Genomic DNA, 15,884 nt, shown 5'->3' with positions numbered 1-15,884 from the left:
GCAATATAATAGACCTACGTACCAAGTCCCGGCTCATATACAAGTACAGTGTAGTATTTGAATTTTTTAGTTTGTAGTTTCCACTTCTATATTCAGTTTGTGATTTCCAGTTTGTAGTTTTCAAATTTAGAGTTTCACAATATATTAGGCCAACTTGTACGAGTAGCATTTGTATTACTATTCAGTTTGTAGTATTCAGTTTGTGATTTCCAGTTTGTAGTTTGTAAGTTAGGGTTCGGCAACAGTCCAACCAAACTGCGGCTCATAATATGGGGTAAGGAATTGAGGTAACTCCTCAGCTTCGTCATCTGCATCTTCCTCAGTGTCATCCACAGACGGATGCTGATCGCTCACAACTATCGACGGCACACCATGAGTCAATGTGATATTAAACACCGCTGTTTTAATCGGACTGTTCTCAAGCGACAAAGCAGACTGGTCCTCCTCAGATACTTCCATAATGGTGGATAACTCACTGTCTGAGCTGCTGCAGTATGCGAATTGCAAACGACTTGGCCGGCTTGAGGGTTTCTTTGTGTGTGGTGGCCTAGTGTGGCTAGTTTGATCTAAGTCGTCTGAGCTTGAATCACTATCGGAGTCCAGGACGCCGTCACATACCGGATTGACAACGTATGTGCCCTTGTTTTTCTCTGTGATCAGGACCGGGCCCTCGCTGACGATTTTGAGTTGGCTGCCGACTTCTGATCTACCACCGGGTCGTTTTGATCGGAAGGACCTGTTAATAGGGCCTGTGGTTTTCCATTGCTGGGCTTTCATTTCTGCCCAGTTCGGTCGAGGGATTACCACTTTTTGGTCGGTCCTTTGACCAGAGAGTCTTGGTGCTTCATGAGTTGACGATTTCGGAGTAGATGTTGGGATAACTGAGGGGTTATCATCAGAACTAGGGTCTGAATCAACCCAAGACGATACTGAACTTGACAAGTCACTATCTCCTTTGCTTTGTATACAAGAATCCCCTTCGCGTTTCCTAAGATGTCTCGCACGACCGTTTTCCCGAGAATTTTCCAGCGAAGACAGGTGTTTCTCTGTCGATTTAGACTCCTTGGAGAGTGAAGATCCAGTTGGACATAGTGGTTGTTTAGGGATAGAGAAGACATCATCCTCTGAGCTCATGGATGAACTCCGGTGAAAGAAATCCGGGGTTCCCCTTTTAGCCTCCTTCATCAGTTCATTCATCAAGAGTTGATTCTTCTTGAGTTTTGTTTTTAGCTGTACTTCCTGGAAGTCCGGAGAGGAGGAGCGTAGATCCCAGTCTAGCTCAAGCTCACAAAGAGAGTCGCTTTCGTCTGACGGCGTACAGACTGAATCAGATGTCGAATCGTCCAGGGAGCCTTGCCCTCTGACAAAGTGGTTTGTTTTATTCTCGGACGGGTTTCTATTTGACCGGCAATTTTCAGCGGCCGAAGCTGGCTCAGCTGTTTCTTCAGAGTTTGATGAAACAAGTTTTGTGTTTGAATGAAGTCTTTCACAAAGGTCACTGTCGATATCCTCAAAGTAACTGTCGTCTAAATCGAGTCCCTCTTGGGGTTTTAGTAGGTTCTGTTTGGAGTCGAGGTACATGCTGTTTAAAGAGTGGGTAATATCAATAGAATTGGGTTTCCCAATTGGCTCAAAGAAACCACTTGCGTCAGACTCTGAGATTGTATCAAATGAGCTTTCAGAACAGTTGATGTTGTGGTCCAGTAAGATGAAAGCAGTGTTTGGAGATATTTTCAAGAGTTTTCGAGTGTCTACTGTCGGAGGGGTTTGTCTTGCCTTGTTTTGAGTTAGGCCCCTTAGGCGATCATCGACCAAGAAGCAACCACTTTGCTCATTTTCGGAAAGTGGGCCTTCATCATCAAAATAGTTATCCAAGTCTCGGTGGTCTTTATTGTCTTGATAATCAAAGTTATCAGCATCATTTATGTTTGATGACTGGCTATGACTTGTGGCAGTCTCTAAGGTTGAAGTGTCTGATACAATCCTGAAGCCTACCGGTGGTGTGGAGTTAGCTTGCGTAATGGTATCAGCAGTCACGTCCGTTCCATAGCTAATGTAATCGGTGGGTCTTGCAAAGCCTAAGTCTGATCTTAAAATGGACCTCCCTGTTTCGTTGCCCGTACCCTGGAGCCCATAAGAGTGGAAGACTGGGGGGTCAGAGGTCAGAGGTAACAAGTCCGTTGGTGAAGCGTTTGTTGAGCTGCCACCAGTTTGTCCACTGCACAGGGAGTCTTCGAGTCCGCTGTCCGAGATGCTACGTTCACTGGACATGCCCTCGTGCAACTGGTACGCTGGTGACAGAACAACAGAAAAACGGGCTTTGAATGGTGTGATCGTCACTCTCACTTTAAACGAACCCCTCAGTACGATAGATCCAATCCAATCCATCAAAGATAAGAGCCTACAGTTTATGTGTGTTACTGTTAAGTAATGGTTCACATGATCAATTACAAAATGAGGGAGTTGGTAACAGCACTGACAGAAGAGCAAGGGAAAGACTGACTAGCAACACCATGTACTTTATCCAAAGATTAAAGTAATACTACCTCCATGGTTCATCCGTTCATCTATGATCAACTAGAAGCGAGGATGGTGGTGGTATTATGTACATGTAGTAGCACTGAAAGACCAACTAATTACACAACAAAACTGGCCAAGCTTTGTAGCAACAACTACTGTACTTCATCAGATGCAATTAGGGGACAAGCCTTGTCCAGGTATACAGGAAAGTAACGGCTGAATGAATCCAACTACAAAGGTTGAATCAGTGACTAAAGAGAATCTAATCTATTCTTGGTATAATGGAACAAGGAGCAATGGTCCCCTTAAGTCCTTGATGAATACAGTTCTGATTCTTGGTCATCTTTTGTTCAGCAAATTCCCTTTTAAATCTGCCTCTGAATACAGGTGTTGTATACAGCCTTATGGCCGTATTGGCAGCTAGAAGAACTTGTGTGTGCTATTATGGCAACACTTAAGTGACACTTATCTTAGGAAATATACTTATTTATCTTGAACTAAGAACCTTTCCACCATGTTTAAGGAGGGAATAATAACATAGGGGTCATTCCATGAACCTCTCAGATTTACATGAAACTTTTTCCTAACTGGAAAATGAAAAAATGCCCAAATTATTTCATCTTCGATATCGTTTCCGAGATACAACATCTTTAAAATTTGCTAAAACCTCCCCTTTTTGTAGCTCTGCTCCTTGGCTGATTAACGTTGTCGTGCTTTTTCCCCAACTTTGAAAGCCAATTTAAATTGATTTAAACTACAGTATGTACATTTAGCTGAAAATATGTGTGATGTTTGGCCCTAGATTCAAAATCTGGCCTTAAATAACAGATATCTCATCATTAGATCATGGATGATTAGATGAACCATAATAGCTGAGCAGAACCAAAATGCATGAATGAAAGGTCCACTCCACGCATGGCATCCCTCTGACCTTTGTCCGAACTTTGCCACATAGGGGATACAATGGCTCTGTGTAGTGGCATGCGGCTTTGTGCATCCTTCTGACCCTTTTTAAGATCGCACGATTCCATGCTCTGTGTGTGTCGTTGCATAGAATTTTGTGCTTTCAGATGCTAGAGCAAGGAATGCTTGAATTCTTGAAGCCTTTCTCAGTTATTTTCAATGCAAAATTTCTTTTTTTTCTAGCAAACTATCTTCAAAGGGAATTGTCTCTAACAATGTTTATAATATCAACAGCTCTCCAGTGCTCTTTACAGTTTTGATTGTGTTTATACTGGTGGAGTACAGTGTTACTTACTAAACCACTCACTGCCTTTAAATGTACTGGACACCTTTGGTAATTGTCAAGTACCAGTCATCTCACAAAGTAACAAACCTGTGAAAATTTAAACTCAATAAGTCGTCGAAGTTGCGAGATAATAATGAAAAAAAAAAACACCCTTGTCACATGACGATGCTTTCAGATACTTCAGGACCTTCAAATCTAATTCTAAGGTCTCCAAATCAAATATTTTAGTGGAAAATTACTTCTTTCTCAAAAACTATGTTACTTCAGAGGGAGCCGTTTCTCACAAAGTTTTATACTAGCTCTCCAATGCTTGTTACCAAGTAAAGTTTTATGCTATAATTATTTTGAGAAATTACCAAGTGTCCAGTGTCTTTAAAGTTCGCATACACAGAGCTGCCGTTATTTGTATCTTGCAATCAGGGACAATTTGTATTCAGAATAACATTCAACATGAGGCCAAATAATATTTTTAAAAAGTTGATCGTCCCCGCCCGCATCCTTTTTTGGTGCCGCATCCTTTTTTTTTACTATTTACTATTTTTTGATTTTGTAGAATAAAATAAAAAAAAAAAAAACATTTTTTTTATTTATTATCCATCTTTTCAAAAGGACTGGCCTGGGAGCTTTTCCCAAATCTAACTTGATGCTCTTGAACACTTGTAACCGTCTGTTTCAACTTTCATTAAACAATATTAGTGAATGCCTACCAGCAAATCTTTTTAGTGTTATCCGACCCTGTTTAGGTGTTTAGTGTTAACACAGGTCCTCATGCATTCTAATAGGTATAAATAAGTTTGCGGTTGATTCAAACTGAAGAATTGGTGGCCTGTTTGATTTGAAATAATTACCGGCCATCTTGAAAAAAAAATAGTAAATAGTAAATAGTAAGGCCCTCATCCTCCTCTTTTTTTTTGAAAAACTATTTTTTTATTTGGCCTAACAAGGAAAAGTTTTAATAAGTTTTAAGTTTTAAAAGAGATAACCGTTATTTATTGAGCGTTTTGTATCTGTGTACAGTAGTGAGTTTCCTGTGCGTGTGCGCAATTCTGTTTCTTCTAATACACTTTAATTTTTAAAGCCACTATACACTTTCGGTAAACAGTATTGTCCAAGTCCCACACTTATGAAAAAAAGAAAATGAAAATACAAAATTGTCCTGATCATTAGCAGGGCTGTATGCTTGGTTTTTGAAAGGGCAAGGGCACCAAGGCAATTTCTCTCTGGAAAAGGGCACCCTATGAGGAAATTGTAAATTTCCACTGGAGCATTTCAAGGGCACCAAGGCAATGACAAGGGGCAACGGAGGCAATTGCCTCCGTTGCCTCCGTTAAGTATCAGGCCCATCCATGGATGTGAAAATCTTTTTAAATTTGAGCTCTGCATGTACATGAGTGTACACCAAATTCAGCATTGATACAATCATAACCGATTTGTTATTAAACCATGTAGATTTAACACCTATCCTGAGTAGCAATCAGTTACAATTAAACACCAGTACTCACCCATGAACCAACACCGATCCCAAGCAATGGCAGACGTACAAGGACTACTACACCCCGCTCAATGAACAATGAATAACTTCTTATGAGCGGCTCCAGCATTCAACAAATACTTCCACATTGTCACTATGCATTTCGTACAGCTCAAACAGACTAAACATCACAGAATGTACAACTAAACTGCATATAGCCATTATACTATGTCCTTCTACTAGTACAGTACATTTAAATTTAAATGGCCTCCAAAATAATCAGTGGTCTGAGAGTGACAATGAATTCCATTGAAGTGGAAGACCATTATGCATAGACCTTATCGCAAATACTTATGCGCAAGCGCAGACTGTTGAATGAGGTGCATTGTGGGATATATATGGATCAAATTTGGATACCAGCAAGACCACAATGCACCTAATTCCAAGCTTTACGCGCGCGCCCCGGTATTTGTGAGAAGGTCTATAATCACTGCAGTTGAATGAACTGACTAGTGTACATGATGTACAGTACTGCAGGTGTGAATGGGATCAATAACCCAGACTTCACAAGGTATACCAGTACCAAAAACCTACATGTACATGTGAACAATACATTGCTGGCACCTGCCTCATACCATGCTCATACAAATTGCACAACAAAGTCATTTGGGGTCCAACACAGGACCCACTACTTCCTCATTACACTCAACACCATAATATTCTGGGTCACTCCACAGATTAAAGTTGCATGGCCTTACTTTTTGGCTGAATTAAATGTTGGGTTTTGAGTTTGGCAAAGAAAGGTTGTATAGGGTGGGATTTGAACCGGAACAACATGCCTGTGCTCTACCAACTGAACCATCTAGCCCTTATATTTGCCGTCTTCCTATGTTGTCAATATCTTTGTTTTGGGACGATGTTGAAACCAAGGACTTTTACTGTGAGGATTAGGATGTTTTAAAGACACTGGACACTATTGGTAATTGTCTAAGACCAGTCTTCTCACTTGGTGTATCTCAAAAAATTACAAAAAATCTGTCACACCATGGAGGTAGAATTACAAAATTGTGTGCTTTCAGATGCTTGATATCGATACCTCGTCGCGAAATCAAATTCGTGGAAAATTACTTCTTTCTCGCAAACTACATTACTTCAGAGGGAGCAGTTTCTCACAATGTTTTATACTTATAATATCAACCTCTCCCCATTACTCGTTACCAAGTAAGATTTTATGCTAATAATTATTTTGAGTACCTAATTACCAACAGTGTCCACTGCCTGTAAAAAAAGTGACAACACATATAAGAGGCGCATGCAACCTTTTTATGGCAAAAAAACCCCAGCCTTACTCAAAAATGTCAGTTTCTTAATGTCATTTCTTGGTATTAATCTAGTGCGATTGTATGCAAGGGTCAAGAATTCAAACTTAAGTAGAATTCAAACTTAAGTAAAAAACTTGTGAATATCAATGTTTAAAAAAAAGAATTTTGTTCAACTTTGTTTTGACCTAACCATCCAGGCCAATTTTGATTTATTAGTTTTAAATGTTGTAATAAATGTTATCTATTTGCTGGAGAACAAAGAAATTACAGATATTAAGATCAAAAGGCTCAAAGACCAGTAACTTTCAAAGGCTTTTCCTGGCTGAGTTGCCAAGTTTAAAAAACACCACAGGACCAGGTACAATTCTCTTCAATTACGGAATATAAGGACTAGCGAAAACGCTAAGTGGACTTAATAATAATAATAATAATGTTGATCATTTCTAGTGCCCCTATGTCTGTCAATGATGACACTCCTGGCGCAATAAACAAGAACTCAGCTAATACACAATGACACAAGACAACCAAAAGTTTGAAGGCTATTGTTTCCGAAATAGATATGTTGTAAGATGATTTTTAAGCCGACTAGTCCTTCTAGCCAGTCACTGAAAAACAATTTAGGGCAAGCTGTGATGTAAGGGTGGCGATCCATCTCTAGCTGCTACAACAGTCACTCTTTCAAAAGTGGCATCAGTCATAGCCAGGCGTAACCAGCGGACAACATTTGGGAAAGATACTTTTTCTCAAAGAATTTTTTGAAGACGATCAGAGCATACTGATCAAAACGTTGACGTTTCAACCTCCAGTTCTTCTTAGAACCAACACTACTCAGAAGAGATTTACACATGGTGCTACCGCAAACCTCGCCTGATTATACTCCCAGCACGCAAAGTTTTAAATCCTATTGAAGACTTTTAGAAAAATGTTTACAAGGAGTAACAGTCGAAACATAGGATTCGAACTGCCTCTAGCTACCGGGCAACCTCGGTAGTCCAGTTGGTAAGACACTGCTCTAAAATTGCAAGGGTCGTGGGTTCGAATCCCACCCGAGTAACATGCCTGTGATATATTTTTTCACAGGACTCGGGAAAGTACTGAGTAACAGTGCTAACACACATCGGTGTATGGGTAAAAACCAAAATTAATAGTCGAATCAGTCTTAACCAAAAAAGTAAGTGTAAAAAAAAAAAAAGTAATTATTTTTTTTTAAACAGAAACAAATATATGAAGAGCACTTACTTCGGGAGTTCACTGCAAAACAAAGAAAAGGAGAAGAAAAAATGTGGACAACTCACCTTGGTCAGCTGAATCCTTGGAAGTATTATCAGATTTTCCACGATCTCTCCGGAAGGACACTCGCTGGAAGGTGAAGCCTGTGATGGGCTCAACGACGACTGCATCCACCTCGGACGAGTCTGTTGCGGAGAGAGAACTGAGGAGAAAAGTGTTTCAAGAGATTGAATACAGCATTGGTTGGAGAAACGATGGCCCATAGTGTTCATGGTGGAAGCACCATGTGTACATCTCTTTTGAATAGTGTTTACTCTAAAAAGAAGGGCCCATTCATTTCAAAGAGCTAGCCCTTTTTTCCCTAAGGGGGTGGTGATTGCTGGCAAAAAAAAAAAGAATTTGGGATTGGTTTCTTCAGTGCAAGAGAACTTGATAAAGAGCCAATTATCTTTACTTCAATAAGATCCTTGGTTATATGGCTGCTGTGGCCTTAGTGTTTGAATACACAAACAAACATTTCCAAGTAGCTTTTCATTTCCTGGTGATTCAACTGGAAAAACATCTAGGCCCAATTTCATAAAGCTGTTAAGCAGAAAATTCTATAAACAAGTGAGTGGGGTACCAGTTGCAGATGGTAACTGTATGATATTCTGACTGGTAACCTATTTTTCCTAAGCAAAATTTGTTGGTGCTTAGCCAGTTTTTGTGCAGACATGCTCCATGAAATTTTGGCACTGGACCCAATTTTATTGATCTGCTTACCACAAGCAAAAGAATTGGCACTTAAAAGGGGTTAAGCGGAAAAGATTGCTTAACAATTTTCTGCTAAGAGAAAAATTAGCAGGTTACCAGTAATTTGGCTGGTAACCATTTTTTTCTTATGGTATAAGCATCATTTTGTTATGCTTACCTACTTTTTGTGCTTAAGCAGAGCTATAAAATTAGGACCTGAACTTTTCAGTTGAAGGGATGGTACTCAACAATAAAAGATTGTTAAAGCTGGCTGTTCCAATCCATAATTGATCTGAATATTTCATGGGCTGAAATTCGTTGAACTAAAAAGAAACTCTGTGCCAACCATGGCCAAGGGTTCTTAATTATTAACAAATTAGAACAAAAAAAGAAGAACAAAATTCAGTCAGTAAAAATTGAGAATGAGTTAAAAGGAATAGAGATACAAACATTTGTCTAATTCCATGCACTGATATATCAATAACTATGTATAGGTTTTCTCGACCAATTTCAACAGTTTGCAAGGGGCTTTGACAAAACTGAATGAACCGTTTCAATTAAATTAGTCTCATTCATTGCATGAAAGCTCAACTTATGAAATTGAACGAGCCGATAATAAATTGAGCGTATTCTGATGAAATTGGCCGTGAAGAACTACAACAACGTACGAAACTCAAATACAGATTTCAACCAATCCATGCAAAAGGGTGTCAGGCTCAGGCTGTGTTAGTTGTAGATTACAAACAGGGATGGGAGTTTCAAAATGTGAAAAGTTATTTGTTGGGATGAATTATTCAAGTGTTTAGACGATTAATCTCTTTGCTTAATCTCAGAACAGGAAAAGCAAAAAATGAATGGTTTGATGGCATTGGCTTATTTACGACAACAGAGGGCGCACTTTCAAAACAGAGGTCCTGCTCTTGGTACTCTTTTAAACATGTCAGAGCATGGAGGAATACAAACTTTATTCCTAGTGGCAATGGACACCTTTGGTAATTGTCAAAGACAAGTCTCCTCACTTTGTGTATCTCAACAAATGCACAAAATAACAAACCTGTGAAAACTTGAACTCCATTGGTCGCCGAAGTTGCAAAAGAATAATTGAAGAAAAAACACCCTTGTCGCATAAAATGTGCGCTTTCAAATGCTTGATTTTGAGACCTCAGCTGAGGTCTCGAAATCAATTCAAATAATTTAGTGAGAAATAACTCTTTCTCAAAATCTGTGCTAATTCAGAGGGAGCTGGTCTAACAATGTTTTATACTATCAACCTCTCCCCATTACTCGTTACCAAGTAAGTTTTTAAGCTAACAATTTTTTTTAGCATTATTACCAATAGTGTCCAGTGCCTTTAAAGCTATTTCTGAGACCAGTCAATTAAGAGGGGTCAATGTTCAGTTAGACAGATAAATTTATTCATGGTATTGAATTTATATTTGTTTTGTGTGTTGTTGATTTTTTGTATTGTGTGTTGCTGATTTTTTGTCAGGATCTTTAGAATTTCAGACATTAATGTACTAGGATATATTGAGGTGATTTGAAGTGATCTACAGTCATAGAGCTATATATATTGACTAGAGCGCTAACACCCCGTTATACACGCACTAAGGTTTTGAAGCCGTGTGGGCGCATCCATGTTTTCGTACGAACCAATACAAAAGCTTGAAATTTTGTACGGCAATTGTACGGCTATTTGCATGATGGTGCGTTTGTTCTTTTTTAATGTGTCATCGAAGCAAAACATTCAGCAAATGTGAACGCACAATCTGCTGATGAGCGTACAAAACTGCGAGCATCATGGCGCGTACACTTTTTTTAGAACGTCAATCACTGAGTCAAAGTTATGGTTTTCGTAGCGCGGACGCGCGAATGGGCAGTCGCGTACGAAAGCGCACACGCCGAATGAAAAAAAACGCGGCAATGTGTGTTCTCTTAAAATTAAAATCGTTCCGAACTCACGCAACACATCAAACATGTCTGCGCTCAGGGTGGCTTCAAAACGCAGAGCAAGTTAGCGCTCTAGTCAATATATATAGCTCTATGTCTACAGTACATGTATGTTGAATGACACAGAATTTAAAATTAAGTTTCTTGACCAAAAGGTCTCTGATTCCAAGTGTAATAGTTTTCCTTTCTGCACTAGTTTCATAGTGGAATTGAACAAATTCCTGTAATGTTGAAAGTGGAAATTTCCTGTAATTTTGAATTGTTAGTTTTTGTGATCATTGTACCAGATGTTAGCTAAATGAATCAATTTTTAATTATTTCACATCCAACACCATAATGGCGCCAATAACTGAATGAATAGGAATCAAAAAGAAATATTCTTGTTAAAATTTAGGAGAGAAAACCCCAAAGTAGGGACTGACAACCCCGATCGGTATTTTGGTACTTACTTAGTTCAGTCATGGCTTCATGTGACGATATATTTTTTTAAATATTGTAAAAAAAACTGTCAAACCTTTGGTAAGTGGTTAAAGGAGTGTGGTAAGTTTAGAATGTTAATGACAACAAAAAATAAAGTAAATAAAATAGAACGATAAACACAACAAAAGTAACAAGATTATCTACAAAAGCTTGCATGATTGAGACGTTAGTAGAAGTGTCGTTAGAACGATCTTAAATCTAATAAGATGATTTGAAAATCCACCTGTTATTTCGTAAGTGCGAGTCCGGCTTTAGTGTGCTAGCTTTCCCATCTCCTTTGTGCCTGATAAGCCGATTGCCGGCCTGATTGACTACCGCCGCCTTCCGCCACCTAATACCAGCCCCTCCCCTCGGTAGGTCCTCAGGGTCAGAGTTCAAATCTGTGTAGTGACCCACCCCTGAGGACGAGGTCGTGTGTGATATGACGGGGGAGTTGGGGTCACTGGAACTGTTCTCATACCTTACGCTTGGTCGGCTAGATTCCCTAGTCGTTGAGCTTGCATAGTCCGACGAGGACTGACTGTTCACGCGCCCTCGTTGCTTTCGGCCGCGGTTTCCCTTTCCTCGATTTAGCGACCCCTTGGAGCGGAGGTCGGAGGCGGTGAGCACTGGGGCGGTGGTAGGATCCGTCAAGGTTTGCTTGGCCTTAGCAAGAGACGCCTTCACTAGATCCGAGCCTAACAATGGCACCTCATCCACCTGGAGTTTCTTGTAGTACCACTCGCCAGTCTCCAGTTGAAGTTGCCTGTTGGATTAAATAAAAAATAACCTGGTCATTAGTCATTCTGATAACAACCCAGTGATTAAGTATATTTCTGACCAACAGTCAACATTGATGTAATCTTGTGCACTCATTCTTGAGTGGTTGGCTAACCTCTATGCCACACCCTTGATTGATTGATTGATTGATTGCTACAATACAAACACTACGTGTACATTGTACACTCAATACAGGAGTTTAATGCAAGCTCATGTATATGAACATAAAGCTTTCTCACAAGCTAATTCAAGCACAAGATTATAATAGGATCATGGTCAATTATTAACCCTGATACCCCCTGATACCTCTATCTTGGACCATTATTATTGACTTTTAGGCTCAATTTCATACCATAAAGCTGCTAAGCACAACAAAGTTGTGCTAGCTAGAACATGGTTACCAACTAAACTAGGATTCCACATAAACAATTTGTGATTGGTATCCTGCTCATTTCTGCTTAGCAGAAACTTGTTGAGCAATATTTTTTCTGCTAATCAGCTCTATGAAATTGGGCCCTGATGTAACCCCAAAGGCTACAGGAACTCTCTGCATATATCCTCCTTAACCATCCATTCTATGGCAAAATCAACACTAAAAATGTTTGAGCTTAGATAAGATTAGTATGTAAAAGAAATGTAAAAAATTTGCATCGGGGATAAAGAATATTAATTTTGGTTTATGCCCATACACCGATGTGTGTTAGCACTGTTAGCATTGTATACTCAATCTCGGTGGTCTAGTTGGTAAGACACTACTCTAGAATGGCAAGGGTCGTTGGTTCGAATCCCACCAGATTAATATTATGCCTAGGTGATATTTTTTATTCAAGATTGGTATGCCTGGCCAAATGATAAGCGATTACTATGCTGGCCACAATTATTTTTTTGGCACTACAAAACTGTCATTGTTTTGTAGTGGTTTTTAATGGCATTTTTTTCTTCTTTTAAATCAATTCAAAAAGAGGGAATTCTTACTTCATGAACCTGTCATTTAAAGACAGTGTATACTTTTGGCAATTGTTATAGACCAGGGGTCGATTTCACAAAGGTAGTCCTAACTTAAAACTACATGTAGTCCTATGATTCTTTAGGAGTAATTAAAATTTTAAGGCTAGTTCTAAAAAAGGATGAGTATACTTGTCCCAACTCGAGATAAGACTAGTCTTAACTCCTATGTGAAATCCACCCCAGTATCCTCGCGTGGTGCATCCCATCATACATGCACAGACTAACAAACCTGTGAAAATTAAGGCACAGTTGGTCTTTAAAAGTGTGAGAAAATAATGAAAGAAACAAACACCTGTGTTGCATAGAAATGTGTTCTTTCACGCGCCCGAGAAAAGATTCACGCCTGACACCTTTCCAAATTCAAATTTGTGTGAAAAAAGTACCTTATTATAAAATTTTAAAAACTACATTACTTTAAAGCGGTCATTTCTACCATTAAAATGTTGTATATCAACAGCTCTCCAGTGCTCTTTACCGAGGAAGTTTTGATGGTCATTGGCTTATGGATTAATTACCCAAAGTACATACTGCCTTTAAAACATTACATATGTAAGTACAGCGCCTGATTGTTTGTGTGTAATATAATTCTCAACTGAAAGACCCGTTTTTAACAGCGTTAATTCTCTTTTGAAAACATTTCAGCGGGGATCACATTTATAAACCCTGACAAGTGCCATCTGTTTTAAGTCCACCACCATCTGTTGTGTGTGGCTGGTAATTAACTCAATAGATGGTCTTTTGAGCAGTGTGAACGATCACTTTTCACCGCTGTCAGAGAGAGAACAAAAAAAAAAGCATTTCACAACAGTTTGATGAAATGATAGTGATACTTTCAATATGGTTGGACGTGATGCAAGTGACAGGAAGTCTGGGTCAAATACACTTTCAGGCATGTATGCATTCTAAATAGATTAACAGAGGGGGCCCTTTTTTTTCTTTTCTTTTTCAAAATTGGTCGCCCAACATATTTTTTTAAAAACAACCGACTATTTTTCAAAGTTTATTTTTGTTGGCCAAGATTGTTAAAAATGTATTCTATTTGTTAAAAAAAAAAAAAAGGAAGTGCCGTGGCCTAAAAAAAGGAAGCGGGTGAGGAGGCTAACCATGTAGCAATACGCATGGTGTTACCGCAAACCAATACACTTTTATAACTCACCCTGCAACGCCTCAAATCCCATTAACATTAATAATGCATAGCATGTGCAAAATGTGTTTGTAATAATTGTCAATAGTACTCAAGCACTGTCATCATTTATTGGGTCATGAAGTAGAAATACAAACAGCTTAAAATATCAAGGTCTGCAATGTTCAAACACTAGATTAATGTTTGACTTGGGTTCCAACGTGATGTTGACATACTACTATAAAGTATCATCAAACATATGCCCTAGAAAGGTGTGACTAAATAAACTTGTCTTGTTTAGAAAAACAACAATGTCATTACAATACCCTTTGAAAGGGTGACAGCCATTGCATGACATTCGGGCATAGTATTTGCCTCACATGTTCTTAATAAATTGTGGCGTGTCTGGGCGGAGCGGATAAGAGCACCTCACTCAAGCTCTGGTATTTCTGTTCAGCGGAGTATGTAGGTTCAAGTCTTGGTCGTAACACATATGTGTTCTACCTACTGAGCGTTTGAGCGCTTAGGGACATGTTTGATTTCTATGTGTTATGCGCTATATAAGAATGGTTAATTATTATTTATTATTTATTATTATTATTATTATTATTATTATTATTAGCCATCCACAATTGTACATGTAGCCCTTTGTTGGCCGTCTCCCTATTAGTTAATATCTTTGATCGGGAGTGCTAGTCAGAAGCCATAATAACCCAAAGCTGCTGTGTACAAACCTGTGTTTGCTAAGCAAAATTTAATGCTACATGTATCACCTAAGTATTAATAATATCAAAGTGTTATATAGCGCACGTATCTACCAAACAAGGTACTCAAGGCGCTGAGAATATACAAACTTTCAGAAAGAGAGGTTACTGAAGTGATGACCCAATTTTTTGTAGCACTCTAAAAGGATTTACAAGGTGCTACGGCGCATTCAGCAGCCACAGCCAGGAACAACGGGGAGCAAACCTTTTCTCTTTTCGATAAGTGCACTGGGTTCTTTTGCATGCGTTACGCAACACATGGGACCAATGGCTTTACGTCCCATCCGAAGGAGGAAGCAATGGTTATAGTGTCTTGCTTAAGGACACAAGTGTCACGGCTTGGGATTTGAACCCACACTCTGCTGATCAGAAACACCAGAGTTTGAATTCAGGGCTCTTGAACCGCTCGGCCACACCACTTCCGCCTTCACATCATTGGGTTTGCACAGACGACAACAAAAAACTTACATAGATTTATGGCACACAGTACACAACCATCTGGTTCCACTGGGTAACGTCACTTGGCAGTTGGTGCATACACGATGCTGGCACTTTGGGCAGTTGTCGCCCGACTTGAACACACGCCCCAGGGGCTCCCGGCAGCGTACACAAACACGGCAGTTGTCATTCTCATCCGACTCCTTGGCCGCGCTTTTCTTGCGCAGATCGTGAAGTTCACCTTTAAGCTTCCTGGAAGAGAGATGCAATTGTTTAAAATTTTGTGCACGGTTTCCCTTGTATAGCAGAGCAAAATGCTACACAAAATGTATCAATTGCTAGCCAAAAATCATCAATTGCTACTCAACAATTCGCATCCAATGTGCATTGGCAGTAGGGCATTCAATGTGCACAAAACTTGTTTAGTTTAAATCATTTGCTATGCAAAAGTCCTGGACGAAATCTTTTCCTGAAGGTGATTGTTACAGTTACTTTTGAAGGAAATTTCATTTATGTTGGATTCCCCTACAACAAGTTAATTTGCCTTCATACAAATCTCTACCATGTAGTGTGTGTGTGTGTGTGTGTGGGGGGGCTGAGGATACGGTTAAAGCTTTAGCTCTGTTTGTTTTTGTCATTCTGAGCATGCACTTTTTGGACACTTTCATTGACAGGGTACATGTAAGTCTGCTGCCACTGCTGCTGTAACAATTACATTCTTTCAATGTCATTAAAATTTGTTTACTAAATGTATCTTGATGAAATTAAAATATAGAACAACTTTGTACATAAGACGACACAATGAAGTGCTATTTTTAAACAGCATTTCATTAAATTAAAC

The 15,884-nt window shown here is 39.2% G+C and overlaps 1 protein-coding gene and 1 non-coding gene across 8 annotated transcripts in view; one reads left to right on the top strand and one right to left on the bottom strand.

The window, feature by feature from the left end:
- The window catches only part of LOC117296425 (synaptotagmin-like protein 4), a 72,326-nt gene that overhangs the window by 13,130 nt on the left and 43,312 nt on the right, over nucleotides 1–15,884 (bottom strand). For 4 of the 7 annotated variants that reach the window (XM_033779336.1, XM_033779335.1, XM_033779337.1 and 1 more), the window contains 4 exons: nucleotides 15,074–15,295; nucleotides 11,175–11,696; nucleotides 7,858–7,994; nucleotides 61–2,291 (listed from right to left, as the gene is read on the bottom strand). In XM_033779336.1, coding sequence (XP_033635227.1) covers nucleotides 229–2,291; nucleotides 7,858–7,994; nucleotides 11,175–11,696; nucleotides 15,074–15,295 — 2,944 coding nt within the window. In that variant the 3' untranslated portion in view covers nucleotides 61–228. Of the gene's footprint in view, nucleotides 1–60; nucleotides 2,292–7,857; nucleotides 7,995–11,174; nucleotides 11,697–15,073; nucleotides 15,296–15,884 lie in introns of those variants that run through there. The other 3 variants (XM_033779341.1, XM_033779342.1, XM_033779340.1) reach the window with 2 other exon arrangements.
- Nucleotides 7,544–7,616, top strand: Trnaf-aaa. Its single transcript has one exon. It is a non-coding gene; the product is annotated as a tRNA-Phe (tRNA).

The sequence above is a fragment of the Asterias rubens genome, chromosome 11, assembly GCF_902459465.1.
Source record: "Asterias rubens chromosome 11, eAstRub1.3, whole genome shotgun sequence".
NCBI lineage: Eukaryota > Metazoa > Echinodermata > Asteroidea > Forcipulatida > Asteriidae > Asterias > Asterias rubens.
This window is presented reverse-complemented; position numbering and strand designations above follow the sequence as displayed.